Here is a 25447-nt window from a genome sequence, read left to right as displayed (position 1 = left end):
CGGCCCCGTGCGGCGACCAGCCGAAGCCCATAGCAAAGTCCAAACGTTAGCCTAGAACCTAAAGGGCGGGAGGGTGGGACACCGCTGCTGCTGGGGAACGAAAGGGGCGAGCCAGGGCTGCCCCGACCTTAAGTGACCTGAGGAGGGCCCGCCCCCTTGCGGCAGCCAATTGGCTGCCGCTGTGGGCGGTGAATATTGATGAGCTGGTGGGAATCCCTGCTTCTCGCGGGGCTGACGCCAGCCCCACGAGATTGTAGATGGGATCGAGAGCCCGCAACCCCACCCCCTCTCTAGATTGGGAGTGGCTTTCTCTCCCCATGCGGCGGCGCTTGCAGGGCCCGTTAAAGGGCAAAAACCGGGAGTCCCTGGTCCTAGAGTGGCGGCATGTAGGTCAACCTCCCGGAACGAGGTCGGTGGAAGGGCATGCTGTGTAAGTTTGCGCTTTGCAGTCCCCTCTCACTGGACCTCATCTGCCTGCATATCCTCAGCCAGGCGGGCTGTGCCAAGTTTCCCACTTCTGAAGCTCAATAAAGTTGTGGCCAATTTGAACCCATATTCTGGTGTCTTGTCTCATCATTTGGGGCAAAGGGGTAGGCACCACAGACAGGGTTTAGCACATGTGTCTGCAATTTCCGCCCTCCCTTCTGCATAGGTGGGCAGGGTTTGTGTCACCAAGCAGGGCTCACCTGGGCAGGTGCCACCCACCTGCTTGGGCCGGCCTTTGACCCACCCTAGGCCAGGGAGGACAATGGATGGCCGGCCGGGGGTGGGGCTAAGGCCAAAAGAAAAGAGGCTGACCTTGTTGTCCAAGCCTCTTTTGGTGTTCTTCCTTCCAGGATCACCCACCCATCCACCCTCCCTCAAATTAATAATTTCTTGCCTCCATAATTTCATCCTAGGTCAGCGGTCTTCAAGTTAATGATTCTTTTCTTTCCAGGCTAATATTTTGCGTTCCAGGTCAGTGGGCGCTGTTGCTGTCATAAGATGGTTGCTGTATTCAGAACCGTGAAGGAATTTCCCCTGCATTGGCAGGTTTCGCCAATTTCATATTACTTATTGCCAATACATACTTTTATCATAATTAAACTTTTTCTTAATATATCTAATTTCTTATATCTACCTTGCAACTATTATTGAAGTTCCTCGAATGCTGCAACAGAATTTAAACTACTATATTTATTTTTCAAACATTCTTTGAAAACCTCCCATTTTGAAACAAATTCCAGTTTTGATTTATTTATTTTTTCTGATAAACCATCTAATTCGGCATATTGTGTCAGCTTTTGGATCCAATCTTGTATAGAGGGGGTTTCATTACTTGAAGAGTTGAAGGTGGCTCTTATTAGACTCAAAATTTGGTCACTGATGGCAAGGTAGCCAATGTCCAGCTGCCACCGAGAGGGCCCAGATGAGCGTCCAGAGCGTGGTGGCCAAAAAACATTCTGGCCTTGGGCACTCAGGCATTACCTTCCGTGTTGCGTCCCTTTACAGGCTTGACAGGGTTCATCTGTCTGTGATTGGGAATGATTTTTGGCTGACCTCCGTATCAGCAGGGTTAAGGGATTGGTTACAGGTGTGAGTGGTTGGCGGCGAGCGTGGGTGCTCGTGTGGTGGATAGACTCTGGTTCAGGTGATAGGGATGGGAGAACACACTCGCCATCCCTATGTGAAGGGTATTCCATTAAAGGTTTGGTTGATGGTTTGGTCAACCCCTGAGAGAGGGTTGTGCCCGTGCCTGAGTCCAGGGGGGCATTTGGGTGGCGGAGATAGCCTGTTCCCTGCTTTCCGCTTAACCAGGTGTTCACCCTAGGCTGACCTATGCTGGTGCCCTGGGTCAGTGCTACCTGCAACAGTGCAGGGAACTAGCCGAGCCAGAGCCTATGCAACCATTCACTTGCTGTAATCAATAAAGTTGTGGCCTAAATTCTGCCAAAGATCCAAGCCAAAATTTGTGTGAATTTATTTAGGGTGGGGTTTAAAGGTCTGAACATGCAAGGGGAAATTGGCAAGTTGCCTGTTCTGGATAGGGTTGCCTTCCTCAGAAGGAGCAAATGCAACACATGGGCTAGCTTACAAAGCCAATTGGGGAAGCCAGTGTTGCATGTGTGACATCTTGTAGCACCCTGCTTGTGGTTAACGCTTAGCTGGAATGAAATATTCAACGCAGCAATAGAGAAATTAAAATAGTAATTTATTTGTCAGACAAATAAATGAGAGGCACAGTGGTATATGGTTACCAAGCTCTGGCCTGGCCTCCTGCCATTCTGGCCAGCACTTATATTTCCTTAATCCAGCCCCCTTGCTCCTCCTGTGGCTGCCTCTGTCCAATCAGCCTGGTTGAAATTCCTATTGGCTGTTTGCTAGAACCAATCACAAAAGATACACCCATTTCCTTTTGTCCTTTTATGGGACACAAAGAGCTATATATTCTTATATCTATAAATGACAAATAAGTAGTAATATATCTTACATGTGTCTCAACAAGGAATCTTAATTACCAGCTCACCTCTTGCCCTCCTTGCCCTATTGCCTTCCAAAACAGATGGTTAATCTTAACTTTTTATCTTCAAGGATCTTGAGTTCACATCATCATTGAAAGATCTCCTTCATTTGGAGGTGTCTAAACAAAAGGCCTGACAACCATATATCAGGAGTGCTCGATGGCGTCTCCTGTCTGGCAGGAGGCTGGGCTCATTTGCCCCTCTGGTCTCCTATTGCAATATGACTCTATGAAATAAGAATTTAACATTTCTTTCTTTCTAGATCCTTTGCATAATTACATTTAAGCTAATATATTTCATACATTATCATAGGTAGCCTTTTAAAAGGAAAAGAAATCTTAAAAGGATCTCAGTTTAAGAAACAGCTTTAGAAAAGACTTCCCAAAAATGCTCTCTTTCTGCCAGCCAGACCAGTTGCTTTTCAATTTGCTCTTGACTTTTCAACCTTAGGAAAATATGGCTCAAGTTTTAATGGGAGGCACATGGTGTTATTTTACTATTTACCCACTCCTAATTATGTTTTCTCAGCCTTTTTTATCTTCTGTAATATGTAGGGTCAGTGTCCTCGCTCTCAGCCTGAAATTCCCTTTTTACGACTTTGAGAATTGTTATCTGCTATAAATCAGGGGGGCCTCTTGTCTAGGAGGAAAAACATCTTGCCAAGGTTTTTTTAGTCTTCTGCCTGGCATGAAACATTTGAAAATCTTTAAGCTCATTTTAATATACAGGCCCTGATCGAAATATATAAGCTCTGATAAAAATGCAGGCTTATGATTAGATGCCTCAATCTTACACACACACGACACTTGGTGCATGCATCACACATATATGTGACATCACACACACGCTAAGTGTCATGTGTCACAAGCAGCCCAAGCCGAGCATCCCAAACTCTGAGCGCTGTGTGCACCGTCAGTTTCTCCACCTCTTCCTCCTGTGGCTGCCAGGGAAGGAGGCCCTGACTCCTCCCGACATTGCTCTGAGAAGGAGGTGTCACCAGGACAAGCTGGGGGCTCATTCCCCAGTAACTGCAGGAGGAGAAGCCAGCCACAGAAGCCGCAGGTCTGCATTCAGCCTCCTCACCCCCCAAACATTGGGGGGGGGGAGCTAGTGCCCCTGACCTGCATACATCTCTGTCACTAGAGGCCCCGGTGTCCTCTGTGTCTAGGAGAGCCTTTTGCCAGCTTTGTCTACAGCTGTTTGTGGACAGGGACAGCCCGACCACTGTAGGACATGCATTGGTAACCTCAAAGCTGGATTACTGAAATGAGTTCTATGTGGGGCTGCCCTTGGGCCTGGTTCGGAAGCTCCAGCTGGGGCAGAATGCTACAGCCAGATTGCTGATGGGAGCTTCAGGCTGAGGATAATTGACGCCATCTTTGAAACAGCAGCACTGGCTGTCCACCTACCAATTCAGGTTCAAGTTCCTTGCATTCATTTACACAACTGAACAACTTAGGTCCAGGTAATCTCAGGGACCACCTGAATCCTTATAATATTCCAGCTCGATCGCTGAGACTGCAGGAGCGCCATTGGTCATTCCCCAAGTCGGCAAGGCTCATTTGACAACAGCGAGAAATAATGTCATTGGACCAGTCCTGTGGAACTCTTTGCTACTGGAGATTGAGCTATTAAATGTCTGCTAGAAACATCCCTATTCTGCCAGGCCTATACAGGCAAGTAATAAGGCACCCTTCCACAATGGTTAATTGTTGTCTGTTTTTAACGTTTTTATGGTTTTCATTGTAGTGTTTTATGTTTTGTAGTGTTTTATGTTTTTCTTGTTGTAAATCACTCTGATAGTTGTTTTTGAATGACACAGCAACATACAGATATTTTAAATAAATGAATAAATAACCACATAAGAACTCTCAGAGTGTAACAGTCAGTCCCTTCCCAGGGAACCCTTGGAATTGTAGCTTTGTGGGGGGAAGAGGGGGTCTCCTAACAACTTTCAGCACCCTTCACAAACTATAGCTCCCAGAATTTGGTGCTGTGGGGGGGGGGCACAGGAGTGCTTTAAGTGGTATCATCAGTGCTTTTTTTCTGGGGATACACAGGGGTAAGCACACCCCTAAACATTTTGTGAATCTTTGTACTTTTGTCCATTTACTATATTTATTTCCCCCGATTTGAACTATAAAATTGTGATTTTCTTGAGTCAAAATGAGAGTACCTACCCCTAAACATTTTTTTTTTAAAAAAAGCACTGGGTATCATAGTGCTGTGTCTGGTGTGTACATAGCCAGTGTCTTCCTGGATGCTAGTTTCATGGCAGCTTCTAGATTTCCCCTGAGTGTAGGTTTGTTGGGGCAGGGAGCTGACTCTGTCAGGTTTGTCAGGAGTGAAACTAGACTTTAGTTCACCCGGGTCAAAGATCCAGTTTGGCACCCACACTCACACATTTGTGTACACACACATACAGGCTGGGAGCCTCAGTGGTGCCCCTCTGGAGGCTTCACCCAGGGCAAAAAACTCTGTAGCTAAAGTTCTGGGTTTGTTCCTCTGTAAAACACTAGATTTCCTGGTGCCAATGGAGGCGTCCCTTGAAATGCAAATAGAGACAGGTTTAGGAGAGGTCTATGGCAGGGGGAGGAAGAGCTGAATCCTCCCTCCCAATACACCATGGTCCTAAGGTGGCTTATGCCTCCGCTTAGCAGTTCTTTACTAAACAGAAGAATCCTTCATGTTCTCAGTGTTTATTCAGTTAACAACGATGCCTATATTGCCCCTGAGAAACATGAAGCACAAATTAATTGTAATGGAGAAATAAAATTACCTTTAATAAACTGTAGCGTGAAAGCACAATGCAGCATACATTATACAATTTAATAATACAAAAATCTCCTTTTCGCGCCAGGAGGCTTCTCTTAAGTGCAATGTAGTTATGAAACTGAGGTGCCAATACCTAGCAGAAACCCAGGGGACTTGGGGTCTACACTTTTTGAAGTCTTAAGGCCAAAGTGCACATTATATTAAGCACACTTATGGAGGGGGGTGGGACTGCTTAATGCTGCATCCATTATGAAAAAGGGAGATTCCAACAACATTAGGTAGAACTTTCTGAGAGTAAGAATAATTCAACAGTGGAATGGATTCCTTCAGAAAGTGGTGGACTCTCATTTCTTGGAGGTTTCAAAGTGGAGATTGGCTGTTTGTCAAGGATCCTTTAGCTGCGATTCCTGTATTTCAGTGAGTTGGACTAGAGGACCCTAGCAAGTCGCTTCCAACTCCACATTTCTATGACTGTGGTTCCTTTTTCAAGTGTGTTTTTCAAGTCCATTCCTGCTACCTGCCAGTAAAATATTTGCAATTATTTGCACTTCACTGGCTGGTATCCCACATTGCCCCCACCCCCCTTTTGAGACCCATGGTTGAAATGCACCTAATCTATAATGATGCCTTTTTTGAAACTCACCTGATGCTCCGGTTTGCTTTGGAGCAGAGAGGAGAGTGGCTGGTGCATGTGCCCATTGACAACAAGCTACAGTTCATGGAGTACTATAACATGCCTGCAGGGCATTGGGTTCAATGGTGGCTCCCTGAAGGCCATCATTCAGCATAAAGCGCCCAATTCAAAGAGGAAACAAGTGAGAGAAAAATATGAGGCACTCTGGATCCTGCTGTAGTCTTTCTAATCTTATATGCAAGAGAAAAATATGAGGCATTCTGGATCCTGGATCCTGGATTCTGTCTTTATAATCTTATATGAATGCATGTGTGTGTGTATTCATGTATGTGTGTGTGTAATACGCATGAATGTATATGCATGTAAGTATGTAATACCTTTTGATCATGTATGTATGAATGTGCATGTATGCATGTAATAACTTTTGATTAATATGAATTTTTAAAATAAACTGGAATTTAGCTTTCCAAATACTTCTATTTTCTATGAACAGAAGGAATGCTGAGAATCTAATGCAAGTCATTTTTATGAGTTGCGCCTTTTGGGGTTGGGTGAGGGAGGGCTACCCCTTTAATATCAGTTGACCCCCAAACTGAAGTGGGATCTAGTCCTTTCCAGAAGTAGGTCTTACATTTGCTCCTTTCTCATTTCCAGTTTGGAAATGAGAGGCTTTATTTTCAGAGTCTGAGCAAGTTGTGATGAGGGCCACTAACCATGAAATGGTGGGTTTTGCTCTCTCTTCTCTGTGCTCTGCCAAGAACAGCATTTGAGTTTCCAGTAAGTAATATAGTTTGTTGTATGCCTGGTATATGAATGTGTTGACTTTTATTTCATGAGTCTCAGGGTCTAATCCTATACACATTGGGAGGAAACTTCCCTGAATCAATGAGATTAACATCTAGGTAGCCTTGTAAAAGATTACACTGTGAGGAGTAGTAGCAGCAGCAGTAGTAGTATTGCTATTGTTGCTTTTATATGCTGTCAAATCCCTGTATCATTTCCCTTTATATTATTATACCAGTTGTGTTTAGGTTGCAATGTTAGCTGTTGTAGGGTTTTTCTGGAAAATGATAGTGGCTTATACAATCTAAAAATACATAAAGACAGAACATTATTGATGACTCTAACCCATTTCCCCTTTGGTTGGTTGTGGCAGCATTAATCTCCTCACACTTCATAAGAATAATGGAGCCCAGAATGCCAACAGAGATCAACTTGCATCTACTGTATCCATGTTCATTGTGGGCAAGCAAGAGCCAATATCACAGTCCAAAGGTATGTTCCAGGCAAAAAGGCTTGAAGGCAAGAAGCACGAGGAGGAAGACCTCTTTTAAGAACATAAGACCATAAGCAGAGCCTGCTGGATCTGGCCAATCCACCCTTCTAGTCCAGCATCCTGTTCTTACAATGGCCAATCAGATGCCTCTGGGACACCAGCAAGCAGAACATGAGCACAAGGGCTCTCCCTTCCTGTGGTTTCCAGCAGCTGATACTCAGAAGTATTGTTGTCTTCAGCCATGGATGCAGAGCATAGCTACCATGGCTAACGGGCATTGGTAGCCCTCTCTCTCTTTGGAAATGTGGGAGCACAGGTACAGTGTGACTTAATTCAGTTGGCAGCACAGAGGAATGTGATGCTCAGGTAGGAAGCTCAAAAATGCATCAAATCAGCTGAAGCATCTGCGGTGTGGCAGGAAGCTATCTAGAAGCCAGTTATCTCTTCCCATGAATAATTGGCAACATGGTGCTCTGGAGTCCTTAGAATGACAGCATTGCTGCTTGTTCCATCTTCCTCTTCCTCCTCTCCTTGATCACGGCAGCATCATAATAGCCCTTGAACTTGATCAGAAAGATAGGGATTGGGATGACTATGGTCAACACGCCACAGAGTGCCGCACAGGCTGCTATCACTTGGGAGAATTCGGTGACAGGGTACGAGTCTCCATAACCAACAGTGGTCAAAGTGATGACTGCCCACCAAATGCAGGATGAAATGCTCTCAAAATATGATTCAGGTACTGGGTAAAGGACCTCTGTGTAGAACATGAGGATGCCGAAGAACAGACTTTCGAAGATAAAGATGATCATGAAGATGAAGATCTCTCTGAAGATAGACCTGGACGTGTATGAAAGGACCTGGAACATTAGAGGGATTTCTATGAGCTTAAGGATCTTCAAGAGCTTGAGGGTGTACAGTGCACGGACAAAACCCAGCCAGGCTTGTCCATGTGTGCAAAGCTCGATGAAAATTGGAAAGAGGCAGATGAAGTCAGCTATGTTCAGGGGGCTGGTCAGGAACTTCTTTTTATTTGGGCAAAACGTAAGCCGCACAGAAAACTCAAACAAGAACCAGAGGACGCAGAAAAACTCCAGAGGGATGAGGTAAGGGAAGTATTTGTGAATCTCATTGAGGACGGTGTCAGTGCTGTTGTATTCATGTCCATAGACAAAGAACTCAATTTCTACATCAGCCTTCTTTATGAAAAGGATGCAAATTCCAATGTTGAAGACCAGGGAGATAGCGGCCAGAACCTGTGGAAAGAAAGTTCAGCTGTGTCACAAAGTTAGTTTGTGAGCTTTGTGTTAGAATACAGGAACATAAGAACATAAGAAGCGCCTGCTGGATCAAGCCAATGAAGCATCTAATCCAGCATCCTGTCCTCACAGTGGCCACCAGATGCCCCAAAGGGAAACCAGCTAGCAGGATCTGAGCACAAGAGCCTTCTCCCCTCCTATGGTTCCCAGCAACTGATATTCAGAAGCATTGCTGCCTCAGCGTGGCTAACAGCCACTGATAGCCTTACCATTCTCCATGAATTTGTCTAATCCTCTTTCAAAGCTATCTAGGTTGGCGGCTATCACTGCCTCCTGTGGGAGTGAATTTCCTGCTCTATGTGCTGCGAAAATAAGTACTTTTTAAATCTGTCCTGAATCTTCCAACATTATTCAGCTTCCTTGGATGTCCAGGAGTTCTAATGTTTTGGGGCACTTTCTCTGCCCCATGCATAATAAACTTCTATCATGTCACCTCTTACTTGACTTTCTTCTAAACTAAAAATATCCAGACACTGCAACATTTCTTCATAGGAGCATTGTTCCATCCTTGATGTATGGTCTACACTGATTGGGGAGTGGATCTCCAGTATTCTAGAAAGGTTCTCCCCTCCCACCCTACATTGTGGTGCCACTGGTGATTGAACCTGGAACCTTCCGTTGGCAAGGCAGATGTTCCACCACTGAGCTCTTCCCCCTAAATTGTGGCATTGTGGCAGAACCCCATTTAGCCCCTGTTTGCACAGTGGATCAGTCTTCCTCAGCCTGGTGCCCTCTAGATATCTTGTGTTACTATAAATCCCATCAGCCCCAGTCAATGTGACTGTTTTCCCATCAGCTCAAACTCCATTCAGTCATGCTGGCTACATCTGATGGGAGTTGGTGCAAGATATCTGGAGAGCACTATGTTGGAGGAGACTTCCCCAGATTCCCACAAAGAAGGAACTGCTCCATCTACCATCCTTGTGTGCTCAATTTACTGAGAGCTACTATTTCCCTCTCAGAATTAATGGTGCATGCATGGCTTTGATAGGTAGCCTACATGTGAAGAGATGTAAAAAAAAGAGTGTGTGAAAGGATATTGTCAGGGGAATCTTCTTACACAGGCTGTGTGAAGAATGTGTCAAGAATGTTTGTGTAGAAAAAGCTCAGCCTTGAGCTCACCTGATAGAGAGAAGGTACCCTGTTCTTCTCAATGAAGCAGGCATCTGGTTTTGATAATGCAGACATGTATTTTCTCTGTAAACATAATTTCTATGTGTGTTTAAAGCTGAGGGGAGGGGATGCCTCTATATAAGCCTGTGTAATGTATAGGCACGTGAACTCCACATGGCAGGATTTTTTCAGTTGGAACTCACCGGAACTCAGATCTGGCACCTCTTAGTTGGGCACCATTGCCATTATAAGAGAACCAGGGACATGTTTATGGTAAGTTTCAGCACCTCTTTTCCTAGAAAAATAGCACTGACCCAATGGTACAAAAGGAGCTTATAGATGTAATCCCAAAGCCTTTGCCTATAATTTTTGAGAATTCTTGGGAAACAGGTGAGGTTCCTGCATACTGGAGGCAGGCAAATGTTGTCCCCATTTTCAAAGGAGGGGGAGAGAAGATCCAGTTAACTACTGACCAGTCAGCTTGATGTAGGTAGCAGGAAAGGTAATAGAACACTTAATTAAATGGTTGGTCTGTGAGCACTTATAAAAGGATGCTCTGATTACTAAGACCCAGCATGGATTTCTCAAAAACAAGTCATGCCATATGACACTCAGTTCTTTTTTTGATAGAGTTACAAGCTTGGTGGATCAGGGGAACGCTGTGAAGGTATTGTATCTTGATTTCAGTTAGGCTTTTGACAAGGTTCCATATGATACTCTTGTGGAGAAGGTGGTAAAATCTGGGCAAGGTAACTGTTAAGTGGGTTCCTAGTTGGTTGACTGACTGAACTCAAAGAGTGTTCACTAATGGTTCCTCATCATCCTGGGAAAAAGGGAGAAGTGGGGTGACACAAGGTTCTGTCCTGGGTTCATTGTTGTTCAACATCTTTATAAACAACTTGGATGAAGGAATTGAGGGGATGCTTATCGAATTTTACAGGTGACATCAAACTGGGAGGGGAAGTTAATGCTGCTGGAGACAGAAGTGGGATTCAAGATGACCTTAACAAATTGGACCCCCCCTTGTTTTAAAGCAGCATTGGACTTCCAGATGTTGTTGGAGTCCAGTGCTCATCAACCCCAATGACCAGGCTCTGTGGAAGACCACAGGCTCCCCATTCCCATTTTAAAGAAATGCTCCAGCACTTACCTTTGCACTACCACTGGAAAACGGTTTTTCGAAGAGGGTCCAAATTCTGGGCTGCCACTGGGCCCTGCAACTATTATTTCCCCTTCCCACCTGGGCCAGGAGAGCCTGGTCATCTTCATCTTTGCTGTCATCCCAGAGGGCGAGGTCTTCCTGCTGGCTCTCCATGTCGCTCAGCCTCTGCCAGCAACAGGGAGCCAGGGCGGCCTCACTGATCTCCCAAAAGGCCAGCTCCTCCTCAAGGACAGACTTGCAGATGTATTGAGGGCAGTGGAGGTGCTTGGTCCTGCAGTAGTTCAGCACCTCTTCAAAAACACGGGTATCTCTGTCGAAGAAGAACTCTCCAGTGTTGGGGTCATAGTCAAACTCGGTGGATGCCTCCTGGGGCCCTGTGAGGCGGCTCAGTTTGGTCCCAGGGAAGGCTTGAAGGGTGCTAGCATAAGTCTTGTATCGGATTCCCCTGAAGTTCAGGGTGATCTTTTCTCTAGTAGATTTCATAATCCTGGCTCCTTGCAATAGCCAATGTATCCACCTGTCAGGATGGGACAAGTGGCAAAGTATAGTCAGATGCATTGGAGGTATTTAAGTAGAGGTTAGATAGCCATCGGCCAGGTAATCTTGAGCTATGATCCCTGACCCTCGGGGCAGCCTTCCAATTCTACAATTCTATGATTCATTGGAGGCTTTTGAACAGAGGTTGGATATCTATCTATCTATCCATCTATCTATCTATCATCTATCATCTATCATCTATCATCTATCTATATCATCTATCTCCTGGCTTTTCCCCAGACCAGGAAGCAAGGCAGCTTGCACAAATCACAGCAAAACAGATAAAATGCAGCAAGCTAGAAATATTGTTATAAAAATGTAATTAAACTGTACTAGAATTAAAACAATATAAAAACAGATCTATTTTACTTGGCAACCCAGGCAGATGGGTGGCATATAAATAATAAAATTATTTTTATTGTTTGTATTATTGAAACATGGATAGTAAAAATAGCATAGCATTATTGAAAAGCCCTTTCCAAAGGCATGTCATCAGCCTTCATCTGCTGGCGGAATAATGACAAGCGGGTGGCCAGTCTGCTTTCTCTAGGGAGGGAGTTCCAAAGTTGCCTGCCGGTGTCCACCACTGTCCACCACCAAGAGAAGGGCTTTCCCCAGACATTCCAGAGCTGTGGTGGGTTTGTATGGGAGAATATGGTTAGGGTAGTGATATAGCTTGAGCAGCATAGCTAGTGGCTAGATTATGTCATACCCTCCAACATTTCTCTGATTAAAAATAGGGACGTCCCATTCCATTATTATAATTTTACTGTTTATACCCCACACATCTTACTGGGCTGCCCCACCCACTCTGGGCAGCTTCCAACATATATAAAAACATAATAAAACATTAAACTTAAAAAAAAAAACCCTTCCCTATACAGGATTGCCTTCAGATGGCTTGGGAATTTGACAATTCCATACCCTCCAACATTTCTGCAATGAAAATAGGGACATCGTAAGGAAAAATGGAACATTCCAGGATCAAATCAGAAACCAGGATGCCTTTTCTAAATCAGGGATGTTCCTGGAAAATAAGCACACTTGGAGGGTCTGCTATGTGTGTGTGAACCTGGGTCTCTTCAGTCCTCGTCTAACCCTCTAACCCAGGGAAGGAAACCTCCCTTTCTGCCCTTGGGAATCTCCCTGGCTTCACTCCTAATCACATGCACCAACTCTAGGGGGTGAAGGTGTCATCAGCCCCCTCAATATTGCTTAGCAGGAGAGTCATCCTCCCTGAATATTGAGGGGGCAGAGGAGACCGAACTGCCAAGCTGAGCACAGCACAACATCAACGGAAGGCTGAGGCAAAAGCTTTGAAAAAACTTAATATGGAGGCTAACTGGCCAAAATATTGTGAAATCTTAGAACAGGAGGGTGACAAATGGAAGTTGCAGAGTTTTGAGAATCTAAAAGACAAAGTCCGAGATTGGCTTCATTATTATCAGATATTGGAGGTCTATAAACTGGACAGGAAAATGGGCATTCAGGTGGAAAAATCAAAACTGGAAACAGAGCTGCTAGAACCCAATACTAAGAATTTGTCAAAAATGTATAACTTGCTGTTGAAGTGGAATACGCAGGATGAAACAGTTAAATCAGCTATGATTAAGTGGGCTCAAGACATTGGTCATAATATTTTGTTTGCTGACTGGGAAAGGTTGTGGACCACCGGCATGAAATTCACGGCATGTAACGCCTTGAGAGAGAATATTATGAAAATGATCTATAGGTGGTACATGACCCCAGTCAAGCTTGCAAAAATTTACCACTTACCAGATAATAAATGTTGGAAATGTAAAGAAAATGAAGGTACATTCTTTCACCTCTGGTGGACATGCCCAAGGATTAAGGCTTTCTGGGAAATGATATATAATGAAATGAAAAAGGTATTTAAATATACTTTTCTGAAGAAACCAGAAGCCTTTCTCCTGGGTATGGTAAGCCACGTGGTGTCAAAGAAGGACAAAACTTTTTTATGTATGCTACTACAGCAGCAAGGATCCTTATCGCAAAGTATTGGAAGACACCAGATCTACCCACTCTGGAAGAATGGCAGATGAAGATGACGGAATATATGGGACTGGCAGAGATGACGGGCAGAATCCGAGATCAGGACAAAGAGACAGTGGAAGAAGATTGGAAGAAGTTTAAAGACTATCTTAATAAATACCATAAAATTAATGAAGGCTAAAAAGATATGGGTTTAAAAATTAGGGGTTTACAGGGGAATTGATTTAGGGAAAAAGAACAGAATTAATAAAAATTATGGGAAATGTGGGAATGGATTTGCTGATAAGATAAATGAGATTAGAATACAGAAGGGGGAGGTGTGAGGAGGTCGGTGAAATTAGGATTAGAATTTATGGTTTGAACTTATACCTGTTTTTGATTTGTTTGTTTGTTTGTTTATGTTTTTACTGTTTTTTGTGTCTATATGTGTTTTTTCTTTAAAAAAAACAAACTTCAATAAATATCATTTTTTAAAAAAAAATCAACGGAAGGCTGCACCGATCTGTGCAGTGTCAAGAGAGGCGGAGGGGACTGACCTGGCACAAGGTCCCAGTGGCCTACGCAGCATCTCCGGACACTGTGAGGACCAGCATGGCCTAGTGGAAGGGTGGCATCTCCTGATATCTCCTGATATCATTACCGTGCACGGCAGGGACGTACGTGACGTCATAGGACATATGTCACACATGCAATATTACATGTGTGCAACATGCGCCAGCCCCCTAATCTTGGGGGCAACACGGTGCCTCTGCTCCTGACCAGCAGCAAGAGAAGAGTAGCCAGGATATCTGCAAAACAGGTACAGCGGTACCTCAGGTTACATACCCTTCAGGTTACATATTGTCAGGGTTTCAGGGACAGAGAGCGAGGGGGAGGGGTCCCAGGGTGACGAGGAAGAGGACGACGATGACCCGAGGTTGTCAGTGAGTCCGTCAAGTGAATCCGAGGATTCCCAAAAGGGAGCCCCCCTGGTCAGGCCAAGGGGCAGTAGAGAGGGAAGCAGTCAGAAGCAGGGGAACGAAGAGGGAATCCCCAGTGGGGGTTGGAGATCGGGACCGGCCTCTCCGTCGGAACGGAGTGAAGGGGGTGGAGTTACCAGTGTGTCAGAAGGAGCAGAACAGGGAGTAGAGAGGGGAAGGAGTTCGGAGCAGAACGTCCTGCAGGAAGGGGAGGAGTGTAGTACCGAGAGTAGCGTAACGGTCGAAAGGAAGGTCAGAAGCAACGTACGCGCGCCAAGTTCAAATGTGGAGGCGCGCGGAAATGAGGAGAGCCCTGAGGAGGAGCCTGGTCCCAAAGCACGAAGGAGGGGGGAGCAGGCGTCAGAAGACTCAGCCTCGGGGAAGTCCCGAAGGGAGGGAGCACAGGGGGGCAGGAAGACCCTGCGGAAAAGGAAGGAGAGGAAAAGGTGGAGCAGTACAAGCCTCTTAAGCTGGTGCAGGGGCGGGACTGACTCAGAGGGGACTTCAAACATCTAAGGGTAACAGATGCTGAGCCACGGAGCTTGGATGTAACGACAACAATGTTCTTCAATAAAACCTTTTGTATATAACTTGGACTGGATTTTGGTCTCTTGTGAGCTGGGACCTCGGGTGGCTCTGACAGTAAGTCCCCTCCCAAAGAACGCAAAAATTTTTTTTGCAAAGCTCACAAACGGTGACAGCCATGAGTGCGGAGGATCAGCTGACAGCACTGCGAACTACAGTTTCCGAACTCACCGCTGCAGTCCTTGCGTCTCAGAAGAAGCATGACGAAATGGAGAAGCGCTGCCAGGACCTGCAAACAAGGTGGGAGCGTGCAAACAGGGAAGGGTTCCCAGGGTCCAGATCAGAGGGCATTGGACTTGGAAGGCGGGGGGGCAGCCTAGTCACCCACTTCGATGGGAACCTGAAGCACTACCCCAGTTTCAGAGCAGACGTTTTGTATGCATTACACTTGCTTCGTCATGACTTTAAAGATGAGGAGGAGAAAGTGGGGTTTATTGTTTCTCACTTGCATGGGCCGGCCAGAGACTGGTTGCGCAATTTGTGGCGTGAAGATGGCCCTGCCCGCCGCGATTCTGATGAATTCATTAAAGCGATGGATGCCTGCTTCCAGTCAACCATAGATTTGGATCTTGCACGCAGGGAGATATTTGGACTGCGGCAAGACAAAGCCACTGTGCGTCAGTACCATTCCAGATTTTTTGCTTTACTGACTGCGTTACGCTGGGAGAAAGACTGCACACCTGTGAGGGATTTGTTCTGGGAGGGTCTCAGCGGTCCCATAAAGGACGAACTTGCCAGGGGAGACAGACCTCAGACCCTGGAGCAGGTGGTGCAGAGGGCTCTGGCGATTGGCATACGTCACGAGGGACGTCCTTGGCACAATGAGGAAGAATGTCAGGTGCGTCCACCAGCGAGGACGTCTTCTTTCATCCCCAGGGAGTTCAGTCAGTCACATCCCTCGCCGCTGGGGAGGCAGGGGGAGGAGCCGATGGAACTTGGTGGTGCTAAGGCTCAAGCAACAGCCAGAGCCCCAGTTTCCGGTGCAGTAAAGGCGAAGCCTCCTAGAGGGACCAGGAAGTGTTACATCTGCGACAGTGCACTGCACATGGCGAAAGAGTGCCCCCAGAGGCTCCAGAAACACACTGCAGCTTTAGCGACGGTAGCTGCAGAAGTGATCCAGGAAGAGGAACCTCAGGGAAACGACAATGCCTGGCTGCAAGCAGAATTGCTGGGGCTCAGCCAGGCGAATCTGTAGAACAGTCCCCAGCGTCTTTGCAACGCACAGACCCTTTACCACCCAAGCCAGCAGTGCAGCTCACTGCAACTCTTCAGTTGCCAAATGGGACCACCCTAGAAGTGCCCCTCACGATCGATTCGGGGAGCAATGCCGATTTCGTGGGGATGCAATTCGTCAAGCAGCATCGCATAGCACTTCTGCCCGCCACAACGCCTCTGAACGTAGTCACAGTGGATGGCAGGAAATTGCTAGGAGGGCAAGTTGTGCAACAGACACCTCCCATGGTGATGCGGATAGGAGATCACCGAGAAGTCATTAGCTTCAATGTCACCCAACTGTCTGACACGCCTATAGTATTAGGCATGAGTTGGCTGGAGAAACACAGTCCTGCTGTAGCGTGGTACCAACGCCAGATCACCTTTTGCTCATCGTACTGTGCTCAAAATTGCATCCAGTCCTGCCAGGAGGAGGGGGCTGAGCACCAGCTGCGACTTGGCATGGTGCAGGCAGTACCTAGCAAGTACGAAGGGTTCCTGGAGGTTTTCTGCGAGAAGGAAGCTGACCAGTTGCCGCCCCACAGACCTTATGATTGTGCCATCGACCTGGTGCCGGGGGCGCAGTTGCCGACTGCAAAACTGTATTCCATGTCTGAGGACGAGATGCAAGAGCTCAGGGAGTTCATAGAGCACAATTTGAAGCGTGGATTCATCCGGGAATCGAAAGCAGTGGGGGGCAGTCCTGTGTTCTTTGTAAAGAAGAGAGACACGCCCCAAAAAAGACTCATTGTGGATTACAGGTTCATAAACAGTATGACCAAGCCCAAGGCCTTCCCCATGCCCAAGATAGATGATCTCCTAGCAACCGTGAGGAAGGGGAAGATCTTCACCAAATTGGATCTGCGTGGAGCGTATAACCTCATACGCATCCGGGAGGGCGATGAGTGGAAAACGGCCATGTTCACGCCTCTGGGCACGTATGAATACAGAGTTATGCCGTTTGGTCTCCAAAATGGATCTCACGTATTCCAAGCCTTTATGCATCACGTGCTAGCGGGACTCCTCTACAAGAAATGTGTGTGTTTCCTCGACGACATCCTGATCTTTTCGGAGACGGAAGAGGCCCACGAGAGGGACGTAAAGGAAGTCCTGCAAAGACTACGGGAGAACAGGCTCTACGCCAAGTTAGAGAAGTGCCAGTTTGATGTGACGGAGGTGGATTTCCTGGGCTACAAGCTGTCCGACAAGGGGCTGGCCATGGACAGCGTCAAGGTCCGCGCGGTGTTGGACTGGAAGAGCCCACGCAATCGGAAGGAAGTCCAGAGATTCGTCGGCTTCGCCAACTTCTACCGCAAATTCATCAGAGGTTTTGCAAAGGAGACAGCAGCGATCACGGACACTCTGAGTTCCAAGAAGAAGAGGTTCGTGTGGACGGAACAGGCGGAGCGCTCTTTTCGGAAGCTTAAAAGCCTTTTCGCCTCCGAGGAGCAACTGCTGCACGTGAATCCAGGCAGGCCCATGCGAGTGGAGACCGACGCGTCAGACAGGGCGGTTGGAGCTGTACTCCTGCAAGAAGATCCACATGGAAACTGGAGACCCGGTGCCTTTTACTCCCGAAAGCTCAGCAAGGCGGAGCAAAACTACACCATATGGGACAGGGAGCTGTTAGCCATTCACGCAGCTTTCAAAGCGTGGCGACACTTCCTCATAGGAGCCAAGCACACAGTACAGGTCTGCACGGATCACAAGAACCTAGAGTATTGGCGCACGGCGAAGCTCCAAAGCCAGAGACACATGCGCTGGGCGGAATTCTTCGCGGATTTCGACTTTCGGATAGAGTACATCCCAGGAGATTCCAACGTTATAGCCGATGCGCTATCCAGGAAACCGCAATATCTCGATGAAGCGGCGCCAGTAGCAGCCAAGCACATTTTCGCACCGCAGGCGTGGTCGTGCGCAGTAGATCTGGACGCGGTGCGACGCGCGTTGCAAGTGGATCAGTTCGCACAGTCCAAAATGGAGGAGTTGCGCAGAGGTGTGCAGAGTGGAGAAGAGTTCCAACTGCGCGACGGATTGCTAACTCGCAAAGGTGCCCTCTACGTGCCAAGCGACGAGCTTTGCGCAAAGGTTCTGCAGCAGTTGCACGACGCCCCCAGTGCTGACCACTTCGGTAAGGAGAAGACAATAGAACTGGTGGCAAGGGACTTTTGGTGGCCCCGGATGCGCGGAGAGGTAGCGGATTACGTCGCCAGGTGTGACACTTGTCAGAGGTTCAAGCCAGTACACCAGAAGCCAGCGGGGCTGTTGGAACCGCTGGAAACGCCACAGCAACCGTGGGAGAGGGTAGCCCTGGACTTCGTTACTGACCTGCCCAGCTCCAGAGGGAAGACAGCGGTACTGGTGGTTGTGGACCTGTTCACCAAGATGGCGCACTTCATTCCGTGCGCAAAGGTGGCGACGGCGGAGCAGACTGCCAAACTCTTCATTGATCACGTGTTCAAGGTGCATGGGCTGCCGCAGTCCATCCTGTCCGACAGGGGGCGCCAGTTTGTTTCCAATTTTTGGCAGAAGCTTTTAGGTATCCTGAACGTCAAGATCAACCTTACGTCGGCGAGACACCCACAGACCAACGGCCAAGCTGAGAGGGTCAACGAGATCATGCAGCAGTACCTGAGATGTTACGCCAATCAGCGACCCGCAGCTTGGGTGGACTACCTGCCGATGGCAGAGTTTGCCTATAACAACACGAAGCACGCGTCCACGGGGGTGACGCCATTCTTCGCGAACAACGGTCGGCATCCCAGAACCTTCCCGGGGTTCGGGGCACCGAGAGAGGGGGTGCCGCAAGAAGCCGACCAGTTTGCAGCGGAGCTGCAGGAGGTGCACGAAGAGTTGCGGAGACATTTGGAGCTGGCCAAGCAAGCATATAAGGTGCAGGCAGACAAAAACAGGAGAGCGGGGGAGGAGATCCAGGTGGGGGACTGGGTGTGGTTAGCCGCCCAAGCCATGCCAGCCAAGTCGTTGGCCAAGAAGAAGCTAGGGCACAGGCAGTTAGGGCCGTACCAAGTGGAGGCTAAGATCAACCCTGTAGCCTTTCGACTAGCCCTCCCCGAAGGTTCCAGAGTGCATCCGGTATTTCATAGGTCGGTGCTCACCCCCTACAAGGCACCGCACAGGTTTCAGGAGTCTGAAACAGTCCCGCAACTACACACTAAGTCACAGGAGAGGGAGAGGGCGCCTAGGGCCGAACCACTCAACGAGGTCACAGAAATCCTGGACTCGAGATGGGGGGAAGAGGGGGTAGAATACTTTCTAGCCACAGAGGGCACTCCAGCCAGTGCCAACGGTTGGGTGCCGGGCTACGCTTTAGACGAACCTCTTCTAAAAGACGAGTTCCATGCCCTTTTCCCGCATAGACCCATGCCAGCCGAGTACTTTGATGACTGGCTCTTTACGCCCACACTCTCAGGCAGTACTTTCCGGGGTTTTTCTTCAGCCGAGGAGAGAACGCCAGAATCTAGCCCGCCCAGGGGATCGTGCTCAGGGGTGGACACAGAAACCTCCTATTGGTGGGACGAGCAACCAGAGGAGGACTGGCGCAGGAAATGGCTGACGGGACCTTGGCCGGCAGCACCAGACGAGGTACCAATGGAAGAGGGAGAAGAGAACACTTTGGGTCAAGAACCCGAATTCGAACACTCATACACCGAACTGCGAGCAGAGGATATGGAGGTACACAACCTGTATCCTGCATCCACCTCCGAAGAGCTGCAGCTCCTACAACCTGCACCCGATGGGCGGGAGGGGGGAAGGGGGGGCTTCGAGGGGGGATGGATGTCAGGGTTTCAGGGACAGAGAGCGAGGGGGAGTGGTCCCAGGGTGACGAGGAAGAGGACGACGATGACCCGAGGTTGTCAGTGAGTCCGTCAAGTGAATCCGAGGATTCCCAAAAGGGAGCCCCCCTGGTCAGGCCAAGGGGCAGTAGAGAGGGAAGCAGTCAGAAGCAGGGGAACGAAGAGGGAATCCCCAGTGGGGGTTGGAGATCGGGACCGGCCTCTCCGTCGGAACGGAGTGAAGGGGGTGGAGTTACCAGTGTGTCAGAAGGAGCAGAACAGGGAGCAGAGAGGGGAAGGAGTTCGGAGCAGAACGTCCTGCAGGAAGGGGAGGAGTGTAGTACCGAGAGTAGCGTAACGGTCGAAAGGAAGGTCAGAAGCAACGTACGCGCGCCAAGTTCAAATGTGGAGGCGCGCGGAAATGAGGAGAGCCCTGAGGAGGAGCCTGGTCCCAAAGCACGAAGGAGGGGGGAGCAGGCGTCAGAAGACTCAGCCTCGGGGGAGTCCCGAAGGGAGGGAGCACAGGGGGGCAGGAAGACCCTGCGGAAAAGGAAGGAGAGGAAAAGGTGGAGCAGTACAAGCCTCTTAAGCTGGTGCAGGGGCGGGACTGACTCAGAGGGGACTTCAAACATCTAAGGGTAACAGATGCTGAGCCACGGAGCTTGGATGTAACGACAACAATGTTCTTCAATAAAACCTTTTGTATATAACTTGGACTGGATTTTGGTCTCTTGTGAGCTGGGACCTCGGGTGGCTCTGACACATATGCTTCAGGTTACAGACTCTGCTAACCCAGAAATAGTGCTTCAGGTTAAGAACTTTGCTTCAGGATGAGAACAGAAATCGTGCTACAGCAGCGCGGCGGCAGCAGGAGGCCCCATTAGCTAAAGTGGTGCTTCAGGTTAAGAACGGACCTCTGGAACAAATTAAGTACTTAACCCAAGGTACCACTGTAAAACTTTTGCCACCATTGTCTCCCTTCTTTGCTTTTCTACTGCTCTCCCTGCCCCACACAAGGGCATGATGCTTGAACATCCCTGGAGAAGGATCTGGGCACCCACTCTACCACTCATCTGCAACAGCTGACCTGGTAACAGGCTTCTGCATTTTGTGGGCAGGATAAGGTGGGAAAAACATTGCTGGGTCAGTGTAGTTGGTTTTTGAGCTGGATGGGTTGAGGTTTTGTTCATCTGCTAATCAGTGGATGGGATGTTGCTTTGTTTATTGCTTGAGAACTGCAATTGCTGTTTGTTATACTTTGCAGTGCTGGTGCATCATTTTTGTTTTTCTGTTAAGTTGTATGTTACATGCAGGGGTGCTGAGTACATGGGGCGGAGGGCCCCCTCAATATTTTGGGGCATGGGGCTCAGCCCCCCCCAATTGTTGTCACTAGCTTCTTGGGTCGCTGCAACACTTTGTGTTAAAATTGCTGTTGTAATAGAGGAACCCAGTGACAGGAGCATTATTCATTGTTTTGCCCAAAGGCCATTGACATACTGAAAGGATTGGCAGGACTGAAATAAATCTTACAATGTACATAGGATTGGATACAATAAGAAACTGTAGAAAAGTAACTGACATAATTAAACCTGTTGAAGGAAGAGAAGGAAGTCAATGCTCAGCAGAGTGTGGGGAAAGAATGTGCGTAAATGATTATTGAATTTTACTGTATTTTGTTGTTTGTATTAAATGAAACACCAATAAAAAGCATTTTTTTAAAAAAAGACATACTGAAAGGATCACACAGATGACAAGCAACAAGGTGGATGGAGGGTGAAATATACTCGGAGTTGAGTGTTGATTTCATGCTCTTTATTTCAGCTCACGGTAAACAGTGAGTGAGAGCTTTCCCCAAAAACCTCTGTTTATATATATCAGTACATAATAGAGGCCAGGAATACCCTTTTTGTATTTTAAAACACAGCCTCTGTTGTTATTGTTTACATACTGAGTAAGTAAAATAGATTCATGATTCACTATCATTGCATTGCAGGGGGTTGGACAAGATGACCCTTCCAACCATACAATTCTGTGATGTTATGATTCAATAACAAGTTTTGCAGTGTGGACCCTAATCTTAGAAGCAGCCTGTTCATAAAAAAAATCCAAGCACATGGATTGTGAAGAGGTAAAGATACAATATCCCAGATGGCAAATTTCTTACCTGAGAGAGAGGGACTATGCTATATATAATAACATAAACAATGAAGCTGAGTCTATTCCATCCTGCATAAACAAAAAAGGGGGACTTGTAACGTCCCCCTTTTCTGACACCCCTCCAAAGCTACAGCAGCTACCTCCTGAGAGGAAGGGTATGTCAGAAGGAATATTGAACACACACACACACACACACCCCTTTGTATTAATGTAACATTTTTAGAACTGTATTTTTGTAAAATTGTTTTTAAGTTGTCTGTTGCTGCTTCAGTTTTTTGTACACCTCTTAGAGATTTTTTAAAATATATTAAGCGGTGTAGAAATTAAATAACCAGTCAATCAATCAATCAATCAATCAATCACTTTCCTCTGGTGCTGATGCATACCTGTGTTGCTGCAACTGTTTGCAAACCCCAGTCTTGCATGCCTGTCGGCAATGACTGCTCCCCCTGCACTATTTCTTTATACTTAGAAAATGCCCTAGAAGCCACAGGTATTGTACAGCCCTCCCCCCCCATCTTCACATTTTCACCTGCTTAGGAAAGGTTTTTTGGTTCTTACCTTTAGCTGGGCAGTGTTTTTTCCAGAACCTTAGAAAGACCAACCAGCAAGAGGACAGGCAAGAGAGAGGGGGAAACAGGATGTTCTGTGGCTTATATCCAAGCTTTGTGGCTCATAGATGCCAGAAAACAAAGCTAGCCTATAAAACAGAAACCCTGCCTCCATCCTTCCCTCTCTGGCTAGTTCTCCCAACAGTAAACTCACATATTTTAGGGAATATTTCACAAGGGTGAGCATTGCAACAAAGCAGATGGGCTTTGGACAGCATATTCTGTCCCCTTTGCACTGCCACCCATTGTTCCTGCTAGATCCTCAAAGGCTAGCAGTGCTCTGGAAATATGCAGGGTTCACATGCCCCTGGCAGACTTTTGTGCCAGGAACTTATGCAACAGCAGAGAAAAAGATACGGGTGGGAGACTTAGAGTTTGTTTATTTCCTGGCTGTTTTCGTTTAGGCCACTGCTAAAGCACAACACACCCACACCCACCCACACCCCTTTCCTCACCACATTTTTTTATTATTTTCCAGTCAGTTATGATTCACCTTGGGAATAATATGTTGCAAAGACCCTATTCTGTGTTCTGTTTCTGGTAAGATGACTTCAGCCCTGCACCCTGGTAATCAAATATAAAAGAAACTACTGCACCCATAAAATATTTTTAAGGGGCAAAACAGGTAAGAGAATGCAGGATTTAGTAAGAATGCACGACAAGCCTGCTGGATCAGGCCACTGGTGCATCTAACCTGGTGTCCTGTTCTCAGGAGAGTGCAGAGTAATCACATCCCAAGAGGGTCCTGTCCCTCCCATTGCTGCAGCCTCAGGTTCCAAGAGACCCCAAAGATCATGTCTGACCCTCTCTGCAGCATAAAACAGACTGCTCACCTGTGTTCATCCCACCATCTCCTTGCTTGCAAAAGGGACACTTTCCACCCCTGTTCACTTACCGTATCGTCCACTCCGATTCTGGAAACTTCTACCTCCCGACTCTGGGATTGTCTTTTGCTGACTACCCAAAGCTTAGGGTTGGGTCTCTCCCCTCTGTGTCTGGCAGAGAGTGTTATATATTAAGATTAACTGCAGTTCTCACACAGGGCCACCTGTATGCAAATGAAGGATTGAGAACTGTCGCTCACTGATTGGTTAGCTAGTTGGGAGTTGTTAGTGTTATAAGTTACTTGGTATTATATAAAGCAGCCAGCTAGGCTGCTGTGAGTGTATCTCCAGGAGCAGTTCTAACTGCTATAATAAAGAGCTGTGAATCTATCAGAGCTGTGTCCTTCGTCCATCTTTCCCACTATTTAACACTGGCAATGAGGATGGGATAGGATGAAACAAGACACAGCCAGAGCGGAACTGCTGAGCTAAACACTCAAGAGCTGAGATATCGCCGAGGCTAGCGTCCATTCCTCACCATTCAACCGGCACCAGGAAAACATGGTGTCGCTACTGCCTCTACCCCCGTATTCACCAGCAACCGAGTCCTGGCAGTCTTATCTCACTCGTTTCAAATGCTACCTTGAGGCAAACACTTTCACCAATTTGACAGACAATCGGAAGAGAGCTCTTTTCCTCACCGTCTGCGGCTCAGAAGTTTTTGAGACAGCTAGGGCTCTCGTGGCTCTGCTTGCGGTGCAGGGACCTTGGGACACACTTACTGAGAAATTCAAGGGACACTACGCACCCAAGGTGTCCAGAATCGCTGCCCATCACACGGTCCACCATCGAATCCAAACTGAGGGGGAGACAATCAGTGAGTTCTTATCGGCCCTCAGGAAGGCTGCATACCACTGTGAATTCCAGGACTTGGACGATGCCCTGCTGGATCAAATCGTGTGCGGTGTGAGGGATGAGAAACTATAGCGCCATTTCCTCACCAAGTCTGATCTCACTCTCAAACAGGCCATCGAGGAAGCTCAAGCTACGGAGGCAGTGAAACATTCAACAGCAGAGATCTGCAAGGCCAACAGCCCAACAATTCCAAAGAAGCCAACCTCAGTTCACCATGGAGAGATAAGCGAATCCAAGGGCTGCTCAGATGAAGAGGATGATGTTTGCTGCATCAAGCAGAAATGTGGAAAGGTCAAACGGTGAACGACGGACCAGTCAGACTGCGGGTTGCGGTGGCAACCACCCTCGGTCCAAATGCGGTTTCAAGGACACCATCTGTCGGTGTTGTTTGCATAAGGGTCATATTACAATGGTTTGTTGCTCGTCTACTGCAGCAGATATGCTACCGGCACCAGGAAACAAAAAGGCAAGGTATGCTAACAAGGACTGCCATGCCGTCACCAACTGTTGTTGCTCAGCCGAGCTGACAATTGGCGAGGCTGATGGGTCTGAACACCGAAAAATTTATGTCACCATGACTATTGAGGGCAAAACATGCAACATGGAAGTTGACATGGGCTCTGTCATGTTAATCGTCTCTTGGAATACCCTCAAAAGGTTGATTCCCAAATTATCTAAGAAACAACTGAACTCCACCTACCTGCATTTGAGGGATTATCAGGGAAATAACATTCCGGTTGTAGGTGTGGGCAAGTTCAAAGTGACCTTCAAGGACTTTTTGGGACCGCTGAAGTTAGTCATGTTAGATGGGAATCGGCCCAGCCTACTGGAACTGGACTGGTTTGTGTCCCCAGGGTTGGAAATCACAAGCATCCAAAGTGTTTCGCAATCAGAAATAGATGCCGTCGTCACTGAGTTTTTGGAAGAATTCAATGGAACCTTGGGACAGTATGTGGGGTTGCCCATATCCTTTAACCTCGATCCGCTAATCACACCCACCAGAGTCAAGCCTCAATGCATACCATTTGCACCCAAGCCTAAGGTGGATGAACAACTAGAC

At 47.5% G+C, this 25447-nt stretch overlaps 1 protein-coding gene across 1 annotated transcript in view; it reads right to left on the bottom strand.

Annotated features, from left to right (window-relative positions):
• Positions 1-22909, bottom strand: part of LOC310837101 (uncharacterized protein) — a 41472-nt gene extending 18563 nt beyond the window's left edge. The window contains exons 1-3 of the mRNA XM_083723164.1: positions 22599-22909; positions 10769-11297; positions 7672-8442 (exon numbers count right to left, since the gene is read on the bottom strand). Of these exons, the coding sequence (XP_083579290.1) occupies positions 7672-8442; positions 10769-11263 (1266 nt within the window). The 5' untranslated portion in view covers positions 11264-11297; positions 22599-22909. The remainder of the gene's footprint in view (positions 1-7671; positions 8443-10768; positions 11298-22598) is intronic.
• Between the last annotated feature and the right edge of the window lie 2538 nt (positions 22910-25447).

Source organism: Podarcis gaigeae (assembly GCF_964106915.1).
Source record: "Podarcis gaigeae genome assembly, chromosome: Z".
Classification (NCBI taxonomy): Eukaryota; Metazoa; Chordata; class Lepidosauria; order Squamata; family Lacertidae; genus Podarcis; species Podarcis gaigeae.
Note: the sequence above shows the minus strand (reverse complement) of the source record. Positions and strands in the feature narration are given on the sequence as shown.